At 44.8% G+C, this 25,133-nt stretch overlaps 2 protein-coding genes across 2 annotated transcripts; one reads left to right on the top strand and one right to left on the bottom strand.

The window, feature by feature from the left end:
- The first annotated feature begins 389 nt into the window (after nucleotides 1–389).
- TRIM40 (tripartite motif containing 40) lies at nucleotides 390–12,109 on the top strand. Its single transcript, XM_088831392.1, has 5 exons — nucleotides 390–734; nucleotides 10,437–10,532; nucleotides 11,149–11,373; nucleotides 11,665–11,687; nucleotides 11,866–12,109. The coding sequence occupies exons 1-5, from the start codon at nucleotides 390–392 to the stop codon at nucleotides 12,107–12,109; spliced, it is 933 nt and encodes a 310-aa protein (XP_088687518.1).
- Nucleotides 12,110–14,927: 2,818 nt separating this feature from the next.
- Nucleotides 14,928–25,124, bottom strand: TRIM10 (tripartite motif containing 10). Its single transcript, XM_055405971.2, has 7 exons — nucleotides 23,840–25,124; nucleotides 21,988–22,083; nucleotides 21,245–21,475; nucleotides 20,480–20,502; nucleotides 20,027–20,142; nucleotides 18,848–18,880; nucleotides 14,928–17,109 (listed from the first exon to the last, which is right to left on the bottom strand). Exons 1-7 carry the CDS (start codon nucleotides 24,266–24,268, stop codon nucleotides 16,568–16,570), a joined length of 1,470 nt encoding a protein of 489 aa, XP_055261946.2. The 5' UTR covers nucleotides 24,269–25,124; the 3' UTR covers nucleotides 14,928–16,567.
- Between the last annotated feature and the right edge of the window lie 9 nt (nucleotides 25,125–25,133).

The following is a 25,133-nucleotide window of genomic DNA, read 5'->3' as shown; positions in this document are numbered from 1 at the left end:
ACAGGGACACTCTCACCTCTTAAATTTGAGCTGTAAAAATATTCACAGAAAGTTCTGAAGAGGAAACATGGTCTTTAAATCACCTACTTCCTCCAGGTGTATGAAAAAGAGTGATTTTATGTCTAGTAAAGACTAGGAAACCAGAGGGTAATGTGAAAGATGACGTATTTCTGGAACTTGTTGCAGAATGGTGGTTTCCGTGGTCCATGCTATGGTCTATTGATGAAGAGCGGGAGATTGCTTGAAATTAGAGGGCTGAGTCGTGTCCTCTGAGCCTCTCCGGGGCTGCCTCCTTCTTAACTGGACTGTCAAGGGTGGCAGGCCATCCAAAGTTCCTGTGGGGAAGGAGGCCCTAATAGACAGGACGCTGGCAGTGTGGGGTGGAGGCCATGGGCCCCCTGCGGGAGGACCGCCGGGAAGAGGGCGTCTGCCCCATCTGCCAGGAGCGCCTGAAGGAGGCAGTGCGCACCGACTGCGGCCACCTCTTCTGCCAGGCCTGCCTGGCCCAGCACCTGGAGAAGGCCTCAGCCTCCGGAGTCCGCAGCTGCCCCCTCTGCCGGAAGCCCTGTTCCGAGGGGGTCCTGGGGGCCGGCTATACCTGCGACAGCCACCAGAAGAAGGTGTGCTGGTTCTGTGAGGAGAGCAGACGTCTTCTGTGCATGGAATGCCGGGTGGCCCCTGAACACAAGTCTCACTGTGAACTGCCCATTGAAAATGCCATCAGCCACTACAAGGTAAGGCAAGGTCATCATCGCTATCCCCCTGCCACCGCCTCCCCAAGTTACTCCTTTCTACTCCCTGTCCTTGATCCCGGGCATGTCATAGAGGTTCAGTAACTGGCCCTTGTCTTCATTTCTTCTGCTTTATCCTGTTTTAGGCCTTTGTCTTCATTTTCCTGTATATAGCTTGCTACTGATGTTTAAATTTCAATGTATTAATAGAAGTCTGAGAGGAGACACTGTCACATGACATCAGATTCCCAAGAAGCATGAACTCCTCACACGTCTCATCTGTAGTATGGAGCTGGACTAAATAAGGCAAAACCCTTTTAATATTAAGACTATATGGTTCCCTTGATTGACAGTACTAGAATATTGGCCAGAAATGTAATCAAGTTTTGTTGATGTTTATTCGCTAAGTCATGGTCCGACTTTTTTGCAACCCCATGGACTACAGCCTGCCAGGCTCCTCTGTCCATGGGATTACCCAGGCAAGAACACTGGAGTGGGTTGCCATTTCCTTTTCCAGGAGATCTTCCCAACCCAAGGATCAAACTTACATCTCCTGCCTGGCAGGAGAATTCTTTACCACTGAGCCACATTTATATATGTTAACAATTATCCTGTAAATATACTGAAACTTGGAAATTAGTACATGATTCTCTCTTTTCCTTCTTCCTTTGTCTTTTTTTCCTTCCTTCCTATAGTAACTATTTTTATTCTATTTTTAAAAACTTTTATCATCAAAGTGGTAATTCAGATAACACTGTAATGTATAAAATCAAAACTAAAAATTTTTCTTCCTGTTTCCCCCCATTCTCAGCCCCTAGAAGTAACCATTGTTAGATCTTTGTGTATAATTCTTTCAAAAAATTATGTGTTTGAACACACTGTCTAAAACACAGACACACAAAGATTCTCTGCATACCTTTCTGTAACTCATTTTTATCATCTAAAAATACATCTTGGACATTATTTCATTTTCCCATCAATACCTTTAGATCTTATGAATTCAACAGCTGCATGGTGTTCAGCTCTATGAATGTACCATAAATTGGCTGGTATTGAGTTATCTATAGGTAACTGTTTTGTTTTGAGATCGCAAGAAATGTTGCAATGAGTATCCTTCAACATTTATTTTAAAGGACTTAGAATATTCAAGATATATTTTGATGAAAGAATAAGATAGCTTCCAAATTATGATCAGTTTTCCTGTCATTTACTACTGAATAACCCATAGTCCCCCACTGATTTGAATCCCAACTTTATAGTATGCCATGAGTCCATACAGACGTGCATAATTTTTGACTCTATTCTGTTCTATTCTATTTCTGCCTGGGTGTAAAACCATTTTTAAAACTGTCCTTTTCCAATGTATTTTAGTGTCACGTAGGTCTTAGAACAGTCAGAATATTCTTATTTTTCAGAATTTTTGTGGATATTTTTATATGCCTATTTTGCCAATTAGCTTTAGCATTTTTCAAACCAATCTTCCCCCTCTCCCACCCCCAATTTAGTTTCCATTTGATTGGATGGAAAATTGACATATTTTCACCATGGTGTCTTTCTATCCGATAATGAAGGATGAATTTCCAAAGCGTTCGTTTAGATTCTTGACTTTTTGAACACATTTTGAAACAGAATGAGAAAGTGAGGAGTCCAGATCAAGGGTGACTATGGGAAGGAGAGAAATAACTCAGAAACCAAAGAGGCCAAGTTCTCTAGTTCTAACATCATTCCCTCTAAGTGCAGGGGATCCCATGAGGGCAGAGGGCGGTCTCCCACCTGCTGATGGGCCAGTGAATAGATGGGAAAATCTATTCACTCACCCAATGATTTATTCAGGTCTATCCTTTGCGTATGATGTCATGCCAGGCATTGTTGGAACTATAAAGATGATTCATAATCTCTGTCCTCAAGTCTACCTTTAAATTATGACAAGGAACCTAAAGTAAATAAAGAACAATATTTGTTTAAGAAAGACTTGAGTAAGTTGCTGCAGTGTATCAGTAACTACCATGCATGCTAGGAATACAATGCTGAACAAGTCAGATGCCATCCCTCCTGCCAGGGATTTTCCAAAGAAAGACAGGGAAGAAATCAAACAAATGAGAAGTCTTCTATGATCTAGGAAGAAAACAAAAAAGAATCAGAGATGGAGAGTAATGGGTGACCCATGTGGTCAGTGAGGGCCTCACGGAGGAGGTAGCACTGGGGCTGAGACCAGGGAAAAGAGAAGGTGGCCAGTGGAAAGACGGGGCAGAAGGGAACACAGATTTGGGAGCCCCAAATCTGGAAATGTCTTGTTGTACTTGAAGAGTTTATAATTAGGGTGTGAATTGACAGCATCTAACTGAACTTGCTCCTTGGAAGGAAAGTTATGACCAACCTTGATAGTATATTAAAAGGCAGAGACGATACTTTGCCAACCAAGGTCCGTCTAGTCAAGGCAATGGTTTTTCCCGTGGTCATGTATGGATGTGAGAGTTGGACTGTGAAGAAAGCTGACCGCCGAAGAATCGATGCTTTTGAACTGTGGTGTTGGAGAAGACTCTTGAGAGTCCCTTATACTGCAAGGAGATCCAACCAGTCCATTCTAGAGGAGATCAATCCTGGATGTTCATTGGAGGGACTGATGCTAAAGCTGAAACTGCAATACTTTGGCCACCTCATGCGACGAGTTGACTCACTGGAAAAGACTCTGATGCTGGGAAAGGTTGGGGGCGGGAGGAGAAGGGGACGACGGAGAATGAGATGGCTGGATGGCATCACCAACTCTGTGGACATGAGTTTGAGTGAACTCCGGGAGTTGGTGATGGACAGGGAGGCCTGGCGTGCTGTGATTCATGGGGTCGCGGAGAGTCGGACACGACTGGGCGACTGAACTGAACTGAACTGAACTGAACTGAACTGAACTGACAGATTAGAAGTGGGGTGAGGGGATGAAGGGAATCAAAAGATGACTTCATGAATTTCTAGTGTGAGAAACTAGATGGATGATGGAAAGATAAGGACTGAGGAGAACAGGTTTGAACGAAACATCAAGTTTCATTTAAGGCAAGTCGAGTCCAAGTTGAGACACATCAAAGCAGGATCTCAGATATGCAGCTGGCTAAGAAATCTGAATCTCCAAAGAGAGTCTGGGATAGTACTCCCAGAACCTAGGACAGGGTGCCATCAGAATAAAGATAATATTTAAGAGAATTTCCTGGTGGTGCAGTGGTTAGGACTCCATCCAAACCTTCCCTGGTCAGGGAACTAAAATCCCACAAGTCACGCAGAGCAGTCAAAAATATAAATGAAAGTAAATAAAATAAATTTTTAAAAGATAATATTTAAAACTAAGGGAATTGCTGCAATATCCCCAGGAGAGAGTCTAGGGAGAAAAGAGTTTCCAGGGCAAGGTCCCAAGAAAGGCCATCACTTAGACGTAAGATGGAGGGGGACCCAGTAAGGGAGACTTGGACTCAGCCACTAGCAAGGCTTGAGAAAAGCTAGGGAAAGTGGTGTTCCAGTGCTAAGAAAGAAGTGACTACAGAGTACATTGAATGATGCTGAGCCATCTAGTTAGATGGGCGTCGGCAAAGAAGTGGATGCTGGGCTGGGAGGAGGCACACTCTTTCCATTGAAACTGTGGGGAGTGAAAGAAGGCATCTGCAAGGGAAGGGAGTATTGCAGTTTGGGAGGTGACTCACGTGTTCGGATTTATTTCCTCAGTAATATGTGAGAAAGAACACCAGCTGTGTGGTTAGAGGCGGGGATGTGAAAGGTTTGAGAAGAGTGAAGCTGTGGTAGGTCGAGTTTGGAAAAGTGAACCTATCTATGAGTGAAACCGAGTGGGACTGGAATGCGGCATGGAACACCAATTTGGTTTTTGAAACTAGGGATTTAGTGTTTTCTGTTTGAAAGTTATTATGCAGTTCTGATACTTATTGCTTTTTGGTTTATTTTTAACTGTAGTAGCATCTTCACCAAATAGTAATTTTTGTAACCTGACGTTCTTGCTGACTGTCTTTTCAGAAGCATTGTCTTATGCAATGATTCTAAGCATTATGGAGAATCCCATGAAATTTTAATTGGTATCACACTAAATTTGTTGCCTACATTAAGAATTATTACTTTTATGGGCCTACACGGTCTTGACCAATAACGGGATATATTAATATCACTAAGTGTTTCCCTTTATGTCGCTGAATCAGATGTTACATTTCTTAATTTAAATCTCATATTGAGGGTAGCTATATATTTTATAAGAGTAAATTTTTTGGCAATTGGTACATTGTAGATCCAAATGAGAGTCTTTGCTGAATGCATGTATCCTTTAACTTAATTTCCTGACATTTTCTATATGTATGATCATGTGGATATTGTCAGATTTAGTCATCAACACCATTTTTTCTCATAAAATATAATAGACTATATCTTTCTTATCTTTATTTTGGGACTTGTTCTGTAAGGAGCATTTTTTTTGAAAATTGGTCTTTTTGTTTTTTTGGTGACTATATAGGGAAAGGTACCCTTTTTGCCTTCTAACCACTTTTTGTTTGATGCATATTGTTAATAAGCCGTTTGAGAGGATTTTCAATGTGTCTAAGTTCTCATGTTTCATCACTACTTACTGCTCTTTTTAGTCAAAATATTTTTATTGTGAAATCACATTTTAGGATTATAGACTTTAAAAAAGTATTTATTAATTCAAAACACATCTTGAACCATTGCTTATCTTTCAATTTGTCTTTTTTTTCTCAAACTCCCTGAGGAATATTTTAGTAAGATAAAAATTTGTAGAATTTTGCTTTTTAATTCTAATGAGTACCTCATTCACATAATATGCACACACTAAATATTATCTTAATGCAAAACTGGATGAATAATTTTTTTTAAAAAGGACTTTACCTTATTCACTTTGAATACTATAAATGATAGATCTGAATTATCTTCGATTATTTCATGCTTTTATCTTTATTGCTGCTATCTTTGCTTCCTTTTTTATTTACACAATGTTCAGAGTTGACTATAAACCCTTCATTAAATTTTAAGCTACTCCAGAAGACAGGACTGTGATGTTTTGAACCAGATCTTAGGAACAGGCCTGACTTTGACAGGCAGAAACAGATAGCATTCCTGGCAGAGGGAAGTAAAAGAGAGGTGTGGCTGTATGGGGTGTGTTCGGGAAACCATCAGCACCTCCATTTGGCTCCTGTGAAGAATATGGGGAAAGTAGGGAGAGGGAACACAGAAAATATAATTGGGTTATGGGGGGGTCTTGGATATTGGGTTAAGGAGTTTGGGCTTATCTTTGACAATAAGAAACTCTTTTGAAGACAGGAGTAAAACAGGTAACAGACAAAACATGACTGAGGTTTCAAGTTGGAAGACAGGCAGAATAGTGGGTCCAAGGACAGAAATATGGCAGTCAAGAGTAGTGGATTGTGAAAGAGGGTGGGGAAGAGGAAGATAAGTTTGACTACTCCAGACTGAGTTTGAACTGCCAGTTGGGCAGTGGAAGATACTTAGGTCTCAGCTAGAAATAGGATTGACTATTAAGACAAACATCTTTCAGGAAATTATGATAAAATCTGAAGCCTGAAATTAAGGACATAGTTCAGCAAAAGAAACGGGTTAAAGAAACAACCTCGGAAAGGTCAAGGAAGGACAGGGGGTGGGTAGAGTGAGGTGGGGAGAATCACATCAAAGAAGAGGAGCCTGAGAGAAGGCACCTCCAAAGTTTCTTTCCTGGAGTTCACTGGTGACCTTGGAGACAGCAGTTTCCAAAGATTGATGAGAAGCAAAGGCAGATGCTGGGGAGCAAAAGGGCATGAGAATGTGAAGACAGTGAGAACTGCCTACTCCTTCAAGAAATGTAGTTGTGACACCAGAGAGAGTAAATGGAAGGGGTAACAAGGTGAAGGTTATTTGCTTGTTTCAACTTTGTGAGACCTGAACTTTCATGCTTACACAATTCCCCACCCCACCTGAGCATCCACCTTCACCAGCGAGGCCCCTGAGTGAAATTCACATGCCCTTCCTTCTGTTTGATTCCTTCTCTCCTGGGAAATGCACACAGGTAACACCCAGTGATGTGACAAATTTTTAATAAATTCCTAGTGACATCACTGTCTCTTCTGCTTACTCTTTGCTTGAATGTCCTTGCTGATGTCTCACCCATAGCCCCTTGACTTTGGGTCCATCTTCTGAATCTCAGGGCCAGAAAGACCTTTCAAAGTCATCTTGTCCAACCCCAGACTCTACCTGTACGTCTCCAGTGAGGCAGGACACTTGTTTTCCAAAGAGGAAGTGAAGCAAAATGACAGGGACAAAAAAGAAAGAAGTATCCCCCATGAACAGCCAACAACAACAAAATCACCTCTCCCCCATTTTTTTTTTTTAACCGAGTTGAGACAGATTTACTTAGTGAAACACACACTGTTTGGTTAATCAGCTCAGCTCAGCTCAGTCGCTCAGTCGTGCCCGACTCTCCGCGACCCCATGAATTACAGCACGCCAGGCCTCCCTGTCCATCACCAACTCCCGGAGTACACTCAAACTCATGTCCACAGAGTCGGTGATGCCATCCAGCCATCTCATTCTCCTTCGTCCCCTTCTCCTCTCGCCCCCAACAGTTTGGTTAATAGCACACTCTTTAGTCCGGGCTTCCTTTGTGGCTCAGTTGGTAAAGAATCCATCCCCAATATGGGAGCCCTGGGTTCGATGCCTGGGTTGGGAAGATCTCCTGGAGACGGGAATAGCTGCCCACTCCAGTATTATAGCCTGGAGAATCCCATGGTCTGTACAGTATTCTGACCTGGAGAATCCCATGGACTGCCTAGATCACAAAGTGTAGGACACAACTGAGCGACTTTCACTTTCTATCTTTAGTCCACAAATCCCGTTTTTGTTTTGTCTGTTCCTTTAATTTAATCACTGCTCCTCTCTCTTCCATGGGTAGCTACTTAGGGTCTGTTATATTTTTATCTGTAGACAGTTTGCAAAACACACATTGCTGCACTGTATGTTTATATATTGAATTAACAAAATTACATGATGGGACTCATTCTACTTCTTTTTCCCCCCTTTTTATCCCCTCGACTGGGCCCCTTGTGGGATCTTAATTCCTGAGCAGGTATTGAACCTATGCCCTCTGTGGTGGAAGTGTGGAGTCCTAACCACTGGGCCACCAGGGAAATCTCTACTTCTTGGTTTCCATTCTACCATGAATTTGAGATGAGTTCACGTTTTGTGGGTCACATAGTCCATTGTTTCTGATAGCTGCATAGTGTTCCACAGCAGGCACATTCCTCATTTTACCCATCCATTTCACAGGAATGGACTTTACGTGATTCCAACTCTGTTACCACAAACAGTGCTGTAGCATACACATTAGCTTAGAACCTGAGTGAGGAATTCTCTGGGAATTTTATCCAGAAACGGGACCACCGGATCATAGAGGAAAGCACACCTAGATGGCCAAGACTCTCAACAGAATGCTATGCTAGTGCCCATCTCACCAGCCTGCAGTGTGGTCCTTACACCCACATACATCCCACCTTCCCCAGGTGTTATCCAGTTGTCTAATTTTTTATTAATTCTGATGAGGGTCAAGTAATATTCCATTGTATTAATTTCCATTTCTCTAATCACTGATGAGTTTGGACATCCCTTCTTCTGTAAATTAACTGTTCATATTCTTTCCAAATTTTTCTTTTGGTTTCCTGTCTTTTTATTTCTAGGCTTTCCTTTTATTTATTTATGTATTTATGGCTGCACTGCACAACTTGTGGGGTCTTAGTTCACCAACCAGGGACTGAATCCAGACCCACGGCAGTGAAAGCATTGAATCTCAACCACTGGACTGCCAGGGAATTCCCTAGACTTTCCTTTGATGTCCTGTATATAATAAGTCTCTTGCTGTTTTAGACATTGCAGATATTACCTCCTAGTCTGTCATTTCTCTGTTAGTTTTGGCCATAGTGTTGTTATTGAACAGAAATATTTAATTTTTAAGGTCATCAAATTAAGTCATTGTCTCATGGTTTGTGCTTTGGGGGTTTTATTTAAGACAATTTTTCCCTACCCCCAGGCCACAAATTTATTCTTTAACATTATTTTCTATTAACTTTATAGTTTTCCTTTCTTGCTGTCTTTAATCCATCTAGAGTTCTGGATAGGCATCTGACTTTATTTTCCTCTGTTTTTGTAAGCCGGTTTCTCAACACCATCTCCTACAGATTTTGTCTCCTCTCTTACTGATTTATATACTACTTTTTATTTTCTTTTCTTTCAGTTTTATTGAGATATGAATGACAAACAGTAGTATAAAAGTTTAAGGTGTACGGGGTAATGATTTGATGTATATTCATAACAATGATTATTACAGTAAGTTTGGTGAACATCTATTATCTCCTATAGATATGAAATTAAAGAAATAAAAAAAATAACACTTTCTTGTGATCAAAACTCTTAGGATTTACTCTCTTAACCACTTTCATATATAACATACAGTGGTGTTGATTATATTTATCGTGTTGCACATTCATCTCTAGTACTTATTTATCATTTAACTGGAAGCTTGTACCTTTTGACTGCCTTTGTCCAATTCACCCTCTTCCTATTCTCTAACTCTGATAACTACAAATCTGATTTCTTTCTTCTGTTTGTTCATTTTGAAAGTACAATGGACCTGCAATACTACATTAGTTCCTCTTACACTACATAGTGATTCAATATTTCTATACATTTCAAAATGATCACCAGGACAAGTTTAGTTACAGTGTGTCACTACACAAAGATACGACACAGTTACTGACCATATCCTCCACACTGTACATTTCATACCTGTGACTCATTTCTTTGTACTTTTTCTTTTTAAAGTCTTTTGTAAACATGGGTCTCTCCCTGAGCTCTCTCTTCTTTCATTTTCTAGATGTTCTTGCTCCAGCACCATACTGTTTTATTACTAAAGCTTTGTATGCCCTTTTATCTAGCAGGGCAAATACATTTTGTCACCAGTCTAAAAAGGGATGACAAGGAGATTGTTTCCAGAATCTTTCGCTGTCACCCCCACCCTGTACCTTTCTTCCATTTTGAGTCATTAAAGGCCTGTGTTAATATCTGTATCAGCTTTGTTTACTTTTACTTCCTACATAGTTTTTCAAAAACCTGAAAGTAAATTTTTTAGAAACTGAAATCATTCATTATATCCTTAGTGACCCATCCAGACACTGATTTAAGATTTAGAGAGAGGTCCCATGCCTTCCTGGGCTATAGGTTTACCTCTAATAGAAGATTCTTGGCCAACCCAGCCAGGGTGGGGGGAGTGGTACCAGAGGCTTTGCATCTCCTAAGTCAGTTCTCGCTAGAATGGCTTCACTTGTTGAAGAGAAGTAGTAAGAGTTGTCAGTGATCAGCAAAAAACTTTTAGATGTTGGGAGAAAAACACCCTGAAGTCAGAGTAGAAAAGATTCTGTTACTATCTGTTATTCCTGTGTAGTTAAGGCTTAAAAAAACCAAACTATCTCTTTTCACCATCATCATCCATTAAATAAACTCTTGTATTTCTTCCCCCAAGGATGACACATAGAAAGCTGCCTCTTTTTAGGCATAATTTTCCTTTAGCCTCATCCTGGGATCAGGACACCCACCGCCCCCCCCCCCAATGTTTTCCTTGGGCATCACCCTCACCCGTGGTCTGATCATCAAGCATGCCTGCCTCCCCAGGAACGACTCAACCGTAGGATCAGGAAGCTCAGAAAGGATATCTGTGAACTCCAGCGGCTCAGAGCTCAGGAGGAGGAGAGACTACAGGAGATGAAGGTGGGTTTCTTAGAATCTCAGGAAGGACTCCAGTCCAGCCATCTGTCTGTCTGAAGCAGCCTGCTGCAGGGGGAGGGCCTGGAGGCTGGAAACATGGGTGCTGGGCTCCATCTTGGGGTTTGTTGGCTGAGTGGCCTGGGGCAAGTCAAACCCTCTGAACTTCATATGGTTTATATGTTCAATGAAAGCCAGCCCTGCTCCACCTAGTTCAAGGTAAGAATCAGAGACAAGCAGGCTATCAGTTGAAAATTACTCCGCAAACCATAGGTCTCTTTCTCTGTTTCTGACCGTCTACCTTTCTGTCTCTCTTGCTCACTTCAGTGTGGGGTCTCTCCTCACATTATGACCCGAGAGGGTTAAAAGGCAGTGGGAGGGTATAGCAGAGTCTGTGTGTGTGTGTGTAGCATGGCACGTGTGGATGTTCACAAGGGTGTTAGGTGGGGAGGTGTCCTGGCATTTTTGAAGAACACGGCTTCCTCTTTAATACCCATGACACATAGAGTCAATGTTACGAAGGGAGGAGGACTGAGAAATCAGCATTCTCACTCAATGCTCAGAGGCGGAGGGCTAGGCGGAGTCTTCTGACATCAAGTCTTACAGAATTCCTTTTCTGGAGTTTCAGGCAGACCGTTGGACCCACAGGCTGGAGGCTGAGCTGGAGCAGCAACCCCAAACCAGAAGACAGCCAGATACCCCTGCTCAGTGGTGGCCAGAACAGCGGCGGGATGTGTCCGCAGAGTTGTCCAGAATCCCTGGCATCTCCATGGCATTACTTCAGCTCAGCAGCCTGGTCACTGATCTGGAGGGGATGGCCAAGAAACTGGACACCAGCCTGCTGAAGGTGCATATCCTGGTGTGCCTTCCAAAGCCCGGATTTCTCCCCAAATAGTGGGCAGCCTACCTGTAGTATCCCTCTGGGAGGTGTAAAAAAAGACTTCTCTGTGACACATGGTGGTGACCTGTCCAAGGCTGCCCAATGCTGCTGCAGCAGAGGGGGGGTTACACAGAAGGGGTGCACCCCTCCAGTCCTCAAGGTGGCAGTCCCGAGTGCCATCCACTAGTGGGGTGGGGAGGGGACTTGGAGGAAACAGAAACCCGAGAACTGATGGTGACTCTCACTCCTCTCTCCTAGGATGCCAGTGACCTACTGAACAGGTATGAGCTATCCCATCTCCCTTCCTACATGTGCTTCCACACACAAACCCACACCAACCTAGATGTGTGGGGGCTTTCTCAAGGTCAAGGAGTTCCACTGTTCCATTAACTTGCATCTTCATGCTACATGGACAGTGGAAGAGTCAACAGAATATACTGAAGGATTTTTGGTTTCTAGGAGTGCTCCAGAGCAATTAGAGGCTATTTATCCCAACTTGGAGAAAAGAATCAACGAGTCACTTGACCAGCCATCCTCAGCAGCTCTGACCTGTTCATCCCCGGGCCATCTCATCTCAGATTCACCTCAGCCTCCTGGCTCTCCTTCCCCCAACTTGACCAGCCTCCCAGGAGGTCTGCCCAGTGGCCCCTCAGACCTGCCATCTCCTGAACATGACCTCCATTCCTCGTCGCCAGAGCTGTGACCTGATGCCTGACCCTCAGACCCCTGGATAATAGTCATAGCCTCTCTCCTGAACCAGGCTTGCACTCTGGCTCCCGCTGCAGAGGTCAGGATCCAAGACCTCTGTTTTCCTGTGAACTGATGGTAGGACCCATCTCTCACCATCTCATATTGAAATGGGAGCATCCAGACATCTGGATGGTACGAGCTCACAGTGGTGAGGCCACCTCTGCATGTGGAGCCCTCACATCTGTCAAAAGGAACATTCCTTCTGAGCTCCTGTAACACCTGGTATCTGTACCACTCACCTGGCACTTTTAATATTTTTGTGATGGACAGATTCTACAGTGACCTCTCATGATTCTCCCTTCATGGTGTTCATACCCTTGTGTGATCCCCTCTCCCTGAGTGTGAGCAGAACCTGTGACTTGCTTCTAATCGACGGAATATGGCAAAGGGGATGGGCTGGCACTTCACGGTCTATGTTACGCAAATGGAACGCCTCCTTGCTAACACACTCACTCTTGAGATTCTCCTTGCTGGATTGATGATGTGAGTGACTCTGCAGCCAGCAGGCAGCCTCTAGGAGCTGAGAGCAGCCTCCAGCCTTCAGCCAACAGGAAGCAGAGGCCCTCAGTCTTGCAGCTGCAAGAAAATTAATTCTGCCAACTGCCTAAATGAACTTGGAAGTGGATTTTTCCCCAGTCAAGCCTCCAGAGGAGAACCCAGCTCAGCTGACACCTTGATTGCAACCTCATGAGACCCTAAGCAGAGAACCCATACTTCTGACCCACAGAAACTGTGAGGTAATAGATGTCATAGAAACTATGATATAATGAATACAGATCAATGAATAGTACTTTTGTATATTAATTATTTGTGCATCACTCCTTTGGGTGAGTAATAACATTGACCCAACCCGCATCCATCTCACCTGTCTGATGTATAAAATGAAACTATTTTTTTAAATGGGACTATTAATAATACCTACCTCATAGGGTTGTTGTGATCATTAAATGAGTTAATATATTAAAAAATATTTATTTACAGTGACTGGTCAGAGTGAGCTCTATATGTGTTCGTTATTATTACTAACATTTTTTAAATCTTTAGTTCTTTCTTTGGGAGCTACTTGTGTCCCCACCACCACCCTCACCATAGCTTCCCATGAAGCTTGGTTAGTGGTGGAAAAGTCCCATTTTCCTTACTTACATGTCTGATCTTATAATAAACTTTTCTATTATTTGAACTAACTTGAATGAGTGGCCATTCCTTTTAATAGAAAGAGTTGCTACAGTGTAAGCTGTGAAAAAATCATGTAAACATGTGGATGTCCCAACAAGTGTGCACAATCCTTTGGGGTGTTGGAGAAGGTGATGGGGAGCTTGGGGCTCTGGACTCCAGCACTTCCTGGAGAAAGGAACCTTGAGACCAGACTGTGACAAGCAGAGCGTGGAGGCTCACGGAGTTACCTTATCTTGAAGTTACCGTGCTTTAGGATCTATCCACTTCCTCTGCACTGAGTCCACACTCCAAACAAATGAACTTCAATTACCCTGCAAGTGCTGATAGACAAACACAAGTATTTTCACTCACTAGCAGTTTTATTTCTCAGTGTAAGAAATATAAATTGTCTTTCTCAATCCAAGTGCCTTGTTGGGAACATGCCCAATAATAAAATATTCACACCTACCCGGGGACCCATTTCTGAACAAAGTAGCCTGGTGGCTAAGAGCTCTTAGGTCTGACATAGATCAAAATCCTGGGTGCCTGATTTTGGCTGAGCAAGTACCCAAAATTCACCAGGCCTCAGCATTTTTAACTTTAAAATGTAGATAATAATAGGAGCTACCTGGCAGGGTTACTAAGATTAAGTGACATAATACACGTAAAGTCCTTCAACAGGCCAAAATCTTTCTTTAAGTTCTAATGCATTCTTTAAATATATATATATATATTTTTTTTTTTTTTTAATTGGAGGATAATTGCTTTACAATGCTATTTTGTTTAGGCTGGGATCTTCATACACATTTACCCTAGAGGCTAATAGTCATTTTTAAAAGCGCAACTAAAACCAGTGAAAAACAGAAAAAGACAATCCACTTTTTGGTGGAATCTCAGATCTGGGGACTTGGGGTATGTTCTACCATTATGTAAGGACTTTCTTGTGCCTTTTTTTTTTTGACTACATATTTTACATGAAATACTGAACACGCCCAGAAAAAAGAATTTTACCTTCACTTTCCAATTCCTCACTCCTGGTCTCCCCATGTTTTCTACTTGCTAAACTGAGGGCTTCCCTCATAGTTCAGCCCATAAAGAATCTGCCTGCAATGCAGGAGACCTGGGTTCAATTCCTGGGTCGGAAAAATCCCCTGAGGAAGGAATGGCAACGCACTCCAGTATTCTTGCCTGGAGAATCCCAGGGACAGAGGAGCCTGGTAGGCTACAGGCCATGGGGTCTCAAGAGTAGAACATAACTTAGCAACTAAACCACCACTAAACTGAGGATAAATAACAGGGAATTCCCTGGCAGTCCTGTGGTTAGGATGCCAGCTTTCACTCCTGTGGGCCTGGGTTCAATCCCAGGTTGGAGAACCAAGATCCTATAAGCCTTTTGGCGAAAAGAGGAAAAAAAGAAGAGGGTAAATAACAGAACTTTGCGGGTGACTTCTAAGCCTGGGCCTTAATACACTGTGCTCATTTCCCCTTAGAGTTTGCACCTGGATGGTTCACTCCTCCCAGAGGCCCCAATGGGGAGATGATAGAACATTTTACTTTATGTCTGAGCAGATTCAACAAAGACAGTATTAAAGTGAAGGGTATGTTTAAGCAGAATAAATGACACCACCACAAAGACCTAAAAATAAAATATAAGACAATGCTTTTATTGTACATGGGATTTAAACTTCCTTGTAATGACAGAAATCATCTCACAAACTCAAAGCAGCCACGTGTCAGTTCTTGTCCCTGAACCAGCACCAGGCAGGGTGGCTTCTGGAGTCATGAACACTCAGCTTCTTCCTACCACACGCAGCCACAGCTTCTGCCAATACAATCTGCTCCCCTTCAAGGTCTCTACCCAAATCCACACATCTTTACAAAGTCCTGATTCTCTCCCTTCTTCTGCCCAGCCCCTCAGATGACACTTCTCATCCAGCCCTGGAGCAATCCCAGTGCTTTGGGCTACAAGTCACGGGTCCGCCTCTGTAACTCCATCTGGGCAATTCACCCGCTGCCTCTGTCTGGGATTCCTTCCCCAGTACAAAGCTTATTATGGTGCTATCTCTGCTCCCCCAGCTGAGCTATTTGAGACTTATTCCTGTTCACCATCTTATTCCTTTCGTCTCATTTCTCAGTGTCAGATGGTGATCAACAGATGAGGAAGAGGATTTTCCTGATATTCCAGGGGATGAGTGTAGACCTCGGGTTGTGGCTTATGTCTACAACTTCCCTGACCCCTTCCCACCAAGGCCCTGCATTTTCATCGCAGCCAGAAGAAGGCATTGAGTGGTGTCAGGGGTGGGTGTCATAAGCAATCAGCTCATGAGGACAGTGCAAATGACCCAGTGTCCCATGGGTCACAGATCATCCATCCACTTCTCTGCCACCCCTTCTCCCTAAGATGCTTTCCCCTCTTTTTTCCTCATTCACTGTAATCATCTTTTGGTTTTATTTCTTTCTTTATTTTTGTCCACACCCTGAGGCATGTGGGATCTTGGTTTGCTGACCAGGGATCAAACCCACATCCCCTGCATTGGAAGCATGGAGTCTTAACCACTGGACTGCCAAGGAAGTCCCACTATACTCATCTTTTAGACTCACCCTTTCTAGAAAGCCATCCCTGACTCACCTCCTGCCTCCTAATGGGTTATACCCCGCCTCTGGGCTGTCCTAGTGCCCAGATCAGACTTTATCACAACACTGTGCTCTCATTTCCTCCTTATGTCTCTATCTCTTCTCATGACCTCCTTCAGATACAGGACAAGTTTTGTGTTTTGGGTTTTTTTTGTTGTTGTTATTTATTTTTTCTTTTCCTTTTCATGTCACCAGTGGCTACCATACTGCTTGGCTCATAATTAGCACACAACAAATATTTCCTAAGGCTATGAGTAGATGAACTCTAATATTTTAGGGGAGAAAACAAGATGAAGAGAGGTGAGATGCCTAGTTTAAGATCATATAATTAGTTGATTACAAGGCTGAGTCTAGGACCCAAGTCTTCCTCACTCAAATCAATATTCCTTCCTCTTACACAGTACTTCTGTGCTTGGTGGGGATGGTGGTGAGGAGGGCTGGCAGTGGCCTGAGTCCCATCCACCCAGCATTGAAGAAAGGGCTTGATTGGCAGACTGAAGTTCATTCCACCTCATCCCTCTCCAAAGTCCCGATTCTTATCACATCATCTAAAGCAGTCATCTCAAATCTCAGGTGACCCAGCCAGGGTCAAGTCCTTAGGTTCTCTCTTTGAGCCCTGTGCTTAGGACAGGGTAGCTGCACCCTCTTGGGAGCTCAGGGAGAACTTGGACCCTCGGCCCCAGAGCCCAAAGAAGGGAAAGACCTTCTGGGTGAAGGAGGTAGTGAAGGTGTAAATGGGTTCCTGGGTGACGGCGTTGGCAAAGGTCACCCAACCCACCTCGTAGTCGATGGACACCCGGACCTGCTGGGGCTGCTCCTCCAGGGTCAGTCGGGTGGGGAAGGAGCTCAGGGCTGAGATGAAGCCCCAAGCCAGCCTCACCGCCCACACCCCCTCCTCTGGCCGCATCCGAAGTTCCCCCTTCCGGCGGATGTCCTTACTGGCCACGCCCAGGGTGCAGCTGCCCCCGTGAGCCAAGTCCACACTCACCACCCACGTGTGTCTCCCCCCTGTGAAACCACCATGGGCCAGGACACAGGTGGCCCGGTCAAAACGCTGGGGGTTGTCTGGCGACTTCTGCCACTTGTAGGAGAAACGAGCCTGCTGGTAGTCCTCGGACAGCAGGAGCTTGGGGTGGGAAGTCCGGGGGTCTAGAGAGATGTGCGCTGTGGGGAAAACAAAAGAGATGCAGATGTCAGCAGACATGCTGTCACCTTCAAGAAAGGTTTAAACACTCCCCTTGGCATTCATGTTAGCATTACTCCCAACAACGTGTAGAGTGACTACAAACACAGGAAGTATGGGTATCTCCTGGAACTTGTTAGTGACACTCTCAAGCTCCATCCCAGACCACCTGAGACAGAATCTGCATTTTTAGCACGATCCCTAAGTGATTACTGAACTTGTTAACGCCTGCTTCAGAGGATGTGTTCAGTTCAGTCGTTCAGTCGTGTCCAACTCTTTTCTGCGACCCCATGGACTGCAGCATGCCAGGCCTCCCTGTCCATCACCAACTTGCGGAGCCAACTCAAACTCATATCCATCGCGTCAGTGATGCCATCCAACCATCTCTTTCTCTGTCATCCCCTTCTCCTGCCTTCAATCTTTCCCAGCATCAGGGTCTTTTCCAATGAGTCAGTTCTTTGCATCAGGTGGCCAAAGTATTGGAGTTTCAGCTTCAGCCTCAGTCCTTCCAATGAATATTCAGGACTGATTTCCTTTAGGATGGACTAGTTGGATCTCCTTGCAGTCCAAGGGACTCTCAAGAGTCTTCTCCAACATCACAGTTCAAAAGCATCAATTCTTTGGTGCTCAGCTTTCTTTATAGTCCAACTCTCACATCCATACATGACTACTAGAAAAACCACAGCTTTGACTAGACAGACCTTTGTTGGTAAAGTAATGTCTCTGCTTTTTAATATGCTGTCTATGTTGGTCACAGCGTAAGTTAGTTGGTTAGCGTGTTAGTTTGGACATGCGGACTGTCATCTGGTTCTCCGCGGTCCCCTGAAAAGCACTCTGCCGCCTGCAAACTGGCTGACGCCCAGAGCTGTGCGTGCCTGCGCTCATCTCCTCCTCTGCTGACACATCACACCCTACCCTCCCGTATCTCAGAGGGCGGGGACATCTCCCCACCCCCAGTCCAAACTTCATGATCACTCCCTGGGTGCATATGACTCATATACGCAGTCTTCTTTCCTCCCGTCAGACTCCCTGACTCACCCACGGGGCATTCATTCTGCCTCAGGAATTCTACAACCAGATTGTCTGAGGACCACTTTTTGACATCAAAACTTCTGCAGACCTTTGCATAGTGTTACTTTTAGTATCCGTAAGTTGAGACAAATACGTGAATTCGGATACGTCCATGAATTAGTGTTGCTTCCACGAACCCCATGACTTCCCAGCGTCTTTGGCTGATAGACGAGGAACAATGGCCTTGAGAGGGGTCCAGTCTTTACTCCTTTCCTGCCCACAGGTTGCACTCCTATCATCCATGAAACAACACCCGAGAGAGAGTGGGGCGCCCTGACAATTCTAAGAATGCGATTCTAAATCCAGATCAAAGTTCCCCTCACCCAGGAAGCCCTTCCCGATAGACCTTGGCCCAGGCTGATTTAATCTTTCTATCTCATCAAGTACAGATCAGAACCTGAACTTCCTGTCAGGTGTGTGGTATGAGTGTGTGAGTCTTCCTTCTTTGTGGTTCTCCTGCAGTCTTTATAAAGGCAGTGGTATGTATCACTGCCACGTGTGACGTTATGTGTGCATGTATATTTATTTATATATATATGATACACATGTATTTGACTATTACATTGCCCAGTGGGGAACCTGGCAAAATTACCCATCCTTTTCAACTTTAGAGTCCTCACTCCTCCCATCCTGACAGAGGCAACTTACCTGGCTCATAATCCAACTCAAAGCTGAGTTTTTCTGTAAAGAGGAAATAAAACAAGATGAGATTTCATTAGTCTTATAAAACCACAGAACATTTACTGATGAGGAAACTGAGGCCCCAGGAAAGGAAGGGACAAACAGAAGAATGGCAGGTGGAACCCTCTAGACCAGTGGTTCTGAACTTGAACTTGCATCAGAACCCCTGGAGCACTTGTTTTTGATTCAAGTGGCCCAGGGTGGGGCCGAGATTTGCATTTCTGGCAAGTTCCCAGGGGACGCTGATGCAGGCTCACCGTCTAGCTCTGAGCAGGCAGAGACCATGTTTACCTTCAATGCCTCACACAGAGCCCAGGATATAGTAAATGCTCAAGAAACATCTACGTAATGAACAGATAAGTGGGTTAATTTGTTTCTCATTCTGCTTGGAAATAATTTAGGGGAGAGTCAAAGGTCAGCCTTTGACAAGAGTAGAATTTCCTTCACTGCTAGGCCACTTACTTGCAGGAAGTGGACTTAGGGGAAAACTCTTCTAAGGTGACTTTTTCTGTGGGCAGGTCATTTAGAACTAGTTGGCATCATTCATGATGTCATGTGGGATGAGGGGGAGGTGTTGGCACCAAGCCACATTTCTGACTCTCACTTCAAACCCTCCACACCCTCACCTATCATCACTCCCTGTCCCGGAAAAGGGGGTAGTCCCCACATGGGCAGTTCAACTCAGAACCAGGCTAATGGGGTGGAGGATGGGGGAAAGCCAGGGAAAGGAGGAAGGGAAGTCAGCCACCACAGGGCACAGAAAAATACTCTCAGTGGTTATTAATTAACAATTATATAAAAAAAACTCATCATATATTACAAATGCCCCTGTGGCTTTTTTAAATTATTGACAGTGACCAATTTTGTTAATCATTATCTTACATGTCACTTCATGACAAGTGATTAGATCGGTTTCATTATTTTTCAAAATGGTTACATTTTTCTGGAAACCTTCAGCTTTATTATCTCACTTCGTTGTCACATTATTCTGAAAGCAGATTTTATAAAGATCTGCAAATAAGAAAAACAAGGCACTGGAAAGGCTTGAGCCTTGTCAAAGGTCACACAAGCATAGGGAAGCAGGGCATGGAGGCCACTCGTAAGCCCAGGCTTCATGGCCAGCTGTGCTCCATGAGGTCCTCTTACCCAGAAACATCTTCATCTCCCTTCGCAGCGGGAAGGCTTGCTGGGGGAAGTCCCGAATCCTCTGGCCCAGCTCTGGAGATATAGCCACTGGTTTCCGGCACCTTCTAGTTTCACATCTAAGGGCACAGAAATGGCAGGGTCTTGGATTTATCCTCCTTAGCGATGCCTCCAGACTCAGTTGGTCATCTTCTTCTAACTGAGCTTGGAGGTGCCAGTCCCCATGGGCAGACATCATTCCTCTATGATGGACCCCCTTCCTCCCCTCACTGCCCACTCTTGGGTAATGCCATGCTGGGTGTGTATCTATGGTTGTATATGGAAATGAAGTTGAGGATGTGAAAGTTTACATGTGAGTTTTATCTGTAACATGAGAACGTATGTTTGTTTGGCAATAACCAGGCATGTGGTGCCTGTCTGTTTATGTATGTGGGGAAAGAGAAGAGACAAACTTACCTTATTAGAGTGCTTCTGATATCCTAGGAGAAAGAGAGAAAGCAGAGATTTGGTTTCCACTTCTCCTTCCCACAAGAAAAGACAAAAATACTGTATTCTTAGCCCTAGATAGAAAAGGACACCAGATTCATGGAGTCACAGCATTTTAGGGTTTATGAGGCTTCAGGGATCTTGGAGCCCAACTCCTTTATTTTATAAGATGCAGACAGTGAAATGACCTGGCTCTCAGAGGCAAAGACAAGTCCCAGCCCAAGGTCACTTGCTTCTCAGTCCCAAGTGTGTTCCCCTAAGTCATGCTGCCTTTGTGATTCCGTATTGGGACCACAGTATCTCTCCTCCAGCAAGACAAAGCGAAATAGACTAGAAAGAACTTCCTGATTGGGGGGTGGTGACACAGAGAATGGTTTGCCTTGCAAATAGCACCTGACATTTGTTTGCATAGTGCTTGATGCTTTTCAAAGTGCTACTTTCACTTCTTTTTTACTGTGGGATCCTCACAAATAAATAAGGTATTTGTGAGATAAATCAAGTATCTTCCCTATCTGAATGGTTGGTAGGATGAAAAGACCACAATCAGGGAGCAAAGTGACTGGGAGCTGTGGGGGAAGAAACGACTCTTAGAATTCAGAACTTCTGGTCCTGTGGCCCATCTTTCACTTGGGGTACAAAGATATGTGCGTGAAGAAGAGGTGGCTCAGATGGTAAAGATGCCACAAAGCACAGGTGGGCGGGCACAGGCGGGCGGGGGCGGGGCTCAGGTCTCACCGTCAGGAGCTCCCTCGCCGGCCTCTCCTTCTTCTCCTCCAGTTCCTCAATGAGGCTGTTGAACCGGCCGATTTCCCCAGTGACCAGGACATCAAACTCATCCCGATGCTTCAGGATGTCCTCATCCAGCTTCTCCAGCTGGGCTAGGAGGATGCTCTGCTGCTCTTCCAGGAACTGGCTCAGATGTGCAAACTCAGAAATCACCTTTTGTTTCTTGGTGGCCACCTGAGCCTGAGAAGGCAGGAGAAGAAAGAGGCCAGGACGTTACTCCTTCTCTTCTTCCCCTTTCTTTTCCTTCTTTGTCCTTAATTCACTCCCATCTTCCTCCTGGCCCAGATGCACATCTTCCAAGGTTTGGTGGTAAAGTCAGAGCCCCCTAGTCTCCAGGTCCCTGGACAGACTTGGAACCACCGCATGGTTTCCTCTCCACCTGCCCTGCCATTTCCAGGAGGAGATACAGGGAGGGGGTGAGGACACCCTACCTCCTGCTGTTTGCCAAGCGCACACAATGTGCGTGTCACTAAGGGACAGTCGTTACAGCAATTCAGTGAGATAGTGACAGTTTTAATCTTCACAGAAAAATAAACTGAGCATAGAGAGCTGTTTGAGGTCATAGAGCTAATTTGTTTCAGGATTCAAACTCAGAAGGACTTCAGTGCCCCTATATGCGACGTTGCCTTGATTTCAGACAGGCACTGGAGCCGGAGGAAGGCAAGAGGGCCAGGGAAGGGATGATGACCTACCAGGAGGACTTGTATCCTTCGATTTTCCCTTGACTGAATTTCTTGAATCTCCTCTCTCTCTTTTCTTAGACACTCAAGACACTTCTGTATTTGTTCCTGGAAAGAAGGGGCATAAAATATCTAAGATGGAGGTGGGGGAGGGATAAATTAGAAGTTTTGGATTAGCAGATACAAGCTACCATATGTAAAACAGATAAACAAGGACCTACCGTACAGCACAGGGAACTAAATTCAATACCTTGAAATAAATTATAATGGAAAAGAGTCTGAAAAAAATATGAATCACTTTGCTGTACACTAGAAACTAATACAAAGCTGTAAATCAACTATACTTCAATTAATTTTAAAAAATATTTAAGATGGAAAAAATGATTTGTTAAGAAGTGTTATCTCTGTCTCCTGGAATAGAGTGACCCAACGGAAGGAGTTGAGTCAAAGCCTGGGCTGTTATTGTCCTTAACAGTTGACTCTCTTTGGGTCTTTTTCCTCTTGTTTGGTCCTCCAAGAATTTTGATCAGGGCTTTCCCCCCTTTAACCTGCGCCATTATAGGCTACGATTCCATGTTCCCACACAGTTATCAAGCTGTGTGAGCGTGTGTGCTCAGTGGTTTCAGTCTTGTCTGACTCTGCAAATTTATGGACTGTAGCCCTCTAGGGTCCTCAGGACATGGGATTCTCCAGGCAAGAATACTGGAGTAGGTTGCCTGCCCTCCTCCAGGGGATCTTCCCAACTCCGGGATCGAACCTTCATCTCCTGTGTCTCCTGCATTCAGGCAGATTGTTTACTGCTGACCCACCGGGGAAGCCCTATAATCAGGCTAAACACACTCTAATTTCTTTTGCCTTTAATAAATGGTATGTAGGGTCTGTCCTGAATTTGATATGCCCTTCTTTGAAATTATCCTTTCTCACATCTCCCAAAAGGAACACCTCCAAACAATCTCTGTTATGAATGGAATCAACTTTCTGAGTAAGATCTGGAGGGAACAAGAAACATGGATAATGCAAAAAATAATCAATGACTTGTTTTAAAAACTGCTTGCTCTTGGGGACTTCCCTGGTGGTCCAGCAGTTAAGACTTTGTGCTTCCACTGAAGGGGGCACAGGTTTGATCCTTGGTTGGTGAACTATTAATAAGATCCCACAGGCCACACGATGTGGCCAAAACAAACAAACAAAAAATTTCTTGCTCTAGAGAAGAGTTAGGAACAGTTATACACATATAAATGGCCATAAAAGTACACTGAAAAATATATTTAGAACTCTCACCAATACATGCTAATTAACTAGCTGACACATATACACAGATACCTACTTGTAATAAACAAGATGCATAAACAACTAAAACCAGCATACACTCATTTAATGATGGAGAAAATTACACACTATATGTATCTACCCAACCTGCATATATGTAAACACTAATTTACTTACAAACATGAGCACTCAGTTACATATACACACTCAAATTGGCAGATTCCCCCAAACACACTGCATCCACTGGGAAACATGCAAACATTAACTAATACACACTATGCAATCACTTCCTCAAGTGCAAACCCAGACATCCTCAGACACTCCTGACTGATCCAGGGCCCAGACACACATGCTAGTGTTTTGGTGACTCATTCATTCAACATGTATTTGTTGAGCTACTATTATGTGTTGGCCATAAGGAACCAATATAGGACATACTTAAAACACAAACACATGCTCTTGCATACCTGGGTCTATTGCCTGGCTGGTGATAAAATAGAGAGTGGCCCAAATTATCCACCCCTCCGCTCTGCTTCTTTCAGGCTAGTCCCATCCGAGACCCGCCCCCGGAAACCTCTCAGTTTCCCCTTCCTACCCGATAGGGCCCCGCTGCATCCTCCAAGAAGCGCACAGTGTGGGCGCGGTGCTCCCAGGCCTCCCGGCACACCACGCACAGCTGCATCTCATCGTCCTCGCAGAAGAAGTAGACCTTCTCCCCGTGATCGGGGCAGACGTCCTCCTCGTCTAAGTCCATCTGGGACACCAGCTTGAGACGCTCGATGTTCTCCACCACGTTGGCCAGCTGCCAGTTGGGCCGGAAGTTCCCTGGGCGGAAAGTCTCCTTGCAGAGTGGGCAGGTCGGGGACTCCTCCTGGTCCGGGCTGGTGATCTCCAGGTAGCGGGTGAGGCAGACGCGGCAGAAGTTGTGGCCACAGTCGATGGTGACCGGTTCTCTGAGGGTCCCTTGGCAGACAGGGCAGTTGACCTCATCTGCCAGGCTGGTCACGGAAGCAGCTGAGGCCATGGTGCTGCTGCTGCTTGTGACCTCTTCAAGGTCACCTTCTCTGCTCAGCTTGGGGACAGGGCTGGGAGAACAATGAGGACACACAGCGCACACTCACACACCCACATGCACACACGGCCAGACACAGGGGCATCTTACATACCCAGTGACAGCCTCATGGTCACACACACACATACCTGGACTTACACACAAGAGCAAGGCACCCACTTGCATGTCTGGCAGCCAGGGTTCTGCTTTCCCCCTCCCAAAGGAACAGACACACACTCCAGTGGCAGAGACAGAGAAATAGCAGAGAAGGGGGAGAAGAAGGGATGACAGACTCGCAGAGATGACCTCAGTTACTGTCTGAGCTGGTGCCCATGACCAGCAGGTTGCTGCTTTGTCCCGTCCATCCAGAGACACTCGCGGTAGAAGGAAAGTATCTTAACCACCCACGGGTGGAAGAGACTGTTCTTCTTTTGGGAGCAGGAGGGAGACTGGGTCACAGAGCAGTGATGCCACCCAGCCTCCCTGCAGTATGACCAGCTGTCTCCAGGGAGATTGAAGGTATCAGCCAACCCAGGGGAGTGTGGGGACCCAGATAAGGGTGTTGTGCCCGGGGCGGGGGCAGTGGATCAGGGCACAAGCAACTTCACCAGTGATGCTCCAACCGTCCTGCCATCAGCTGCCCAAGGGGTTGGAATGTACTCTGTGTGGGGGAGGAGAAAGAAAAATAACACCAGCCAGCGTTTATTTACAATAACCATATTCCTCATATTGACATAAGCAGTTTAAGCAGGCCATCTTATTTATTCCTCCAGTCTGCTCTGTAACGTCAGTGCTGTTAGGACATTAGCTGGGCTCAGCCAGGTTACTTAGCTTGCTC

This window comes from Moschus berezovskii, chromosome 23 (genome assembly GCF_049115385.1).
Source record: "Moschus berezovskii isolate FMDL1 chromosome 23, NW_MosBer_1.0, whole genome shotgun sequence".
Lineage (NCBI taxonomy): Eukaryota > Metazoa > Chordata > Mammalia > Artiodactyla > Moschidae > Moschus > Moschus berezovskii.
This window is presented reverse-complemented; position numbering and strand designations above follow the sequence as displayed.

Excerpts from the sequence above, each read along its gene's own strand:
- TRIM10 (XM_055405971.2), bottom strand. The coding sequence starts at position 24,268 with ATGGCCTCAGCTGCTTCCGTGACCAGCCTGGCAGATGAGGTCAACTGC. Across the intron at positions 22,084-23,839 it reads ATGCAGCGGGGCCCTATCGG|GAACAAATACAGAAGTGTCT; the intron begins GTAGGAAGGGGA and ends CCTTCTTTCCAG. Across the intron at positions 21,476-21,987 it reads GAAGGATACAAGTCCTCCTG|GCTCAGGTGGCCACCAAGAA; the intron begins GTAGGTCATCAT and ends CTGCCTTCTCAG.
- TRIM40 (XM_088831392.1), top strand. The coding sequence starts at position 390 with ATGGGCCCCCTGCGGGAGGACCGCCGGGAAGAGGGCGTCTGCCCCATC. Across the intron at positions 11,374-11,664 it reads TGGACACCAGCCTGCTGAAG|GATGCCAGTGACCTACTGAA; the intron begins GTGCATATCCTG and ends CCTCTCTCCTAG. Across the intron at positions 11,688-11,865 it reads GCCAGTGACCTACTGAACAG|GAGTGCTCCAGAGCAATTAG; the intron begins GTATGAGCTATC and ends TTTGGTTTCTAG.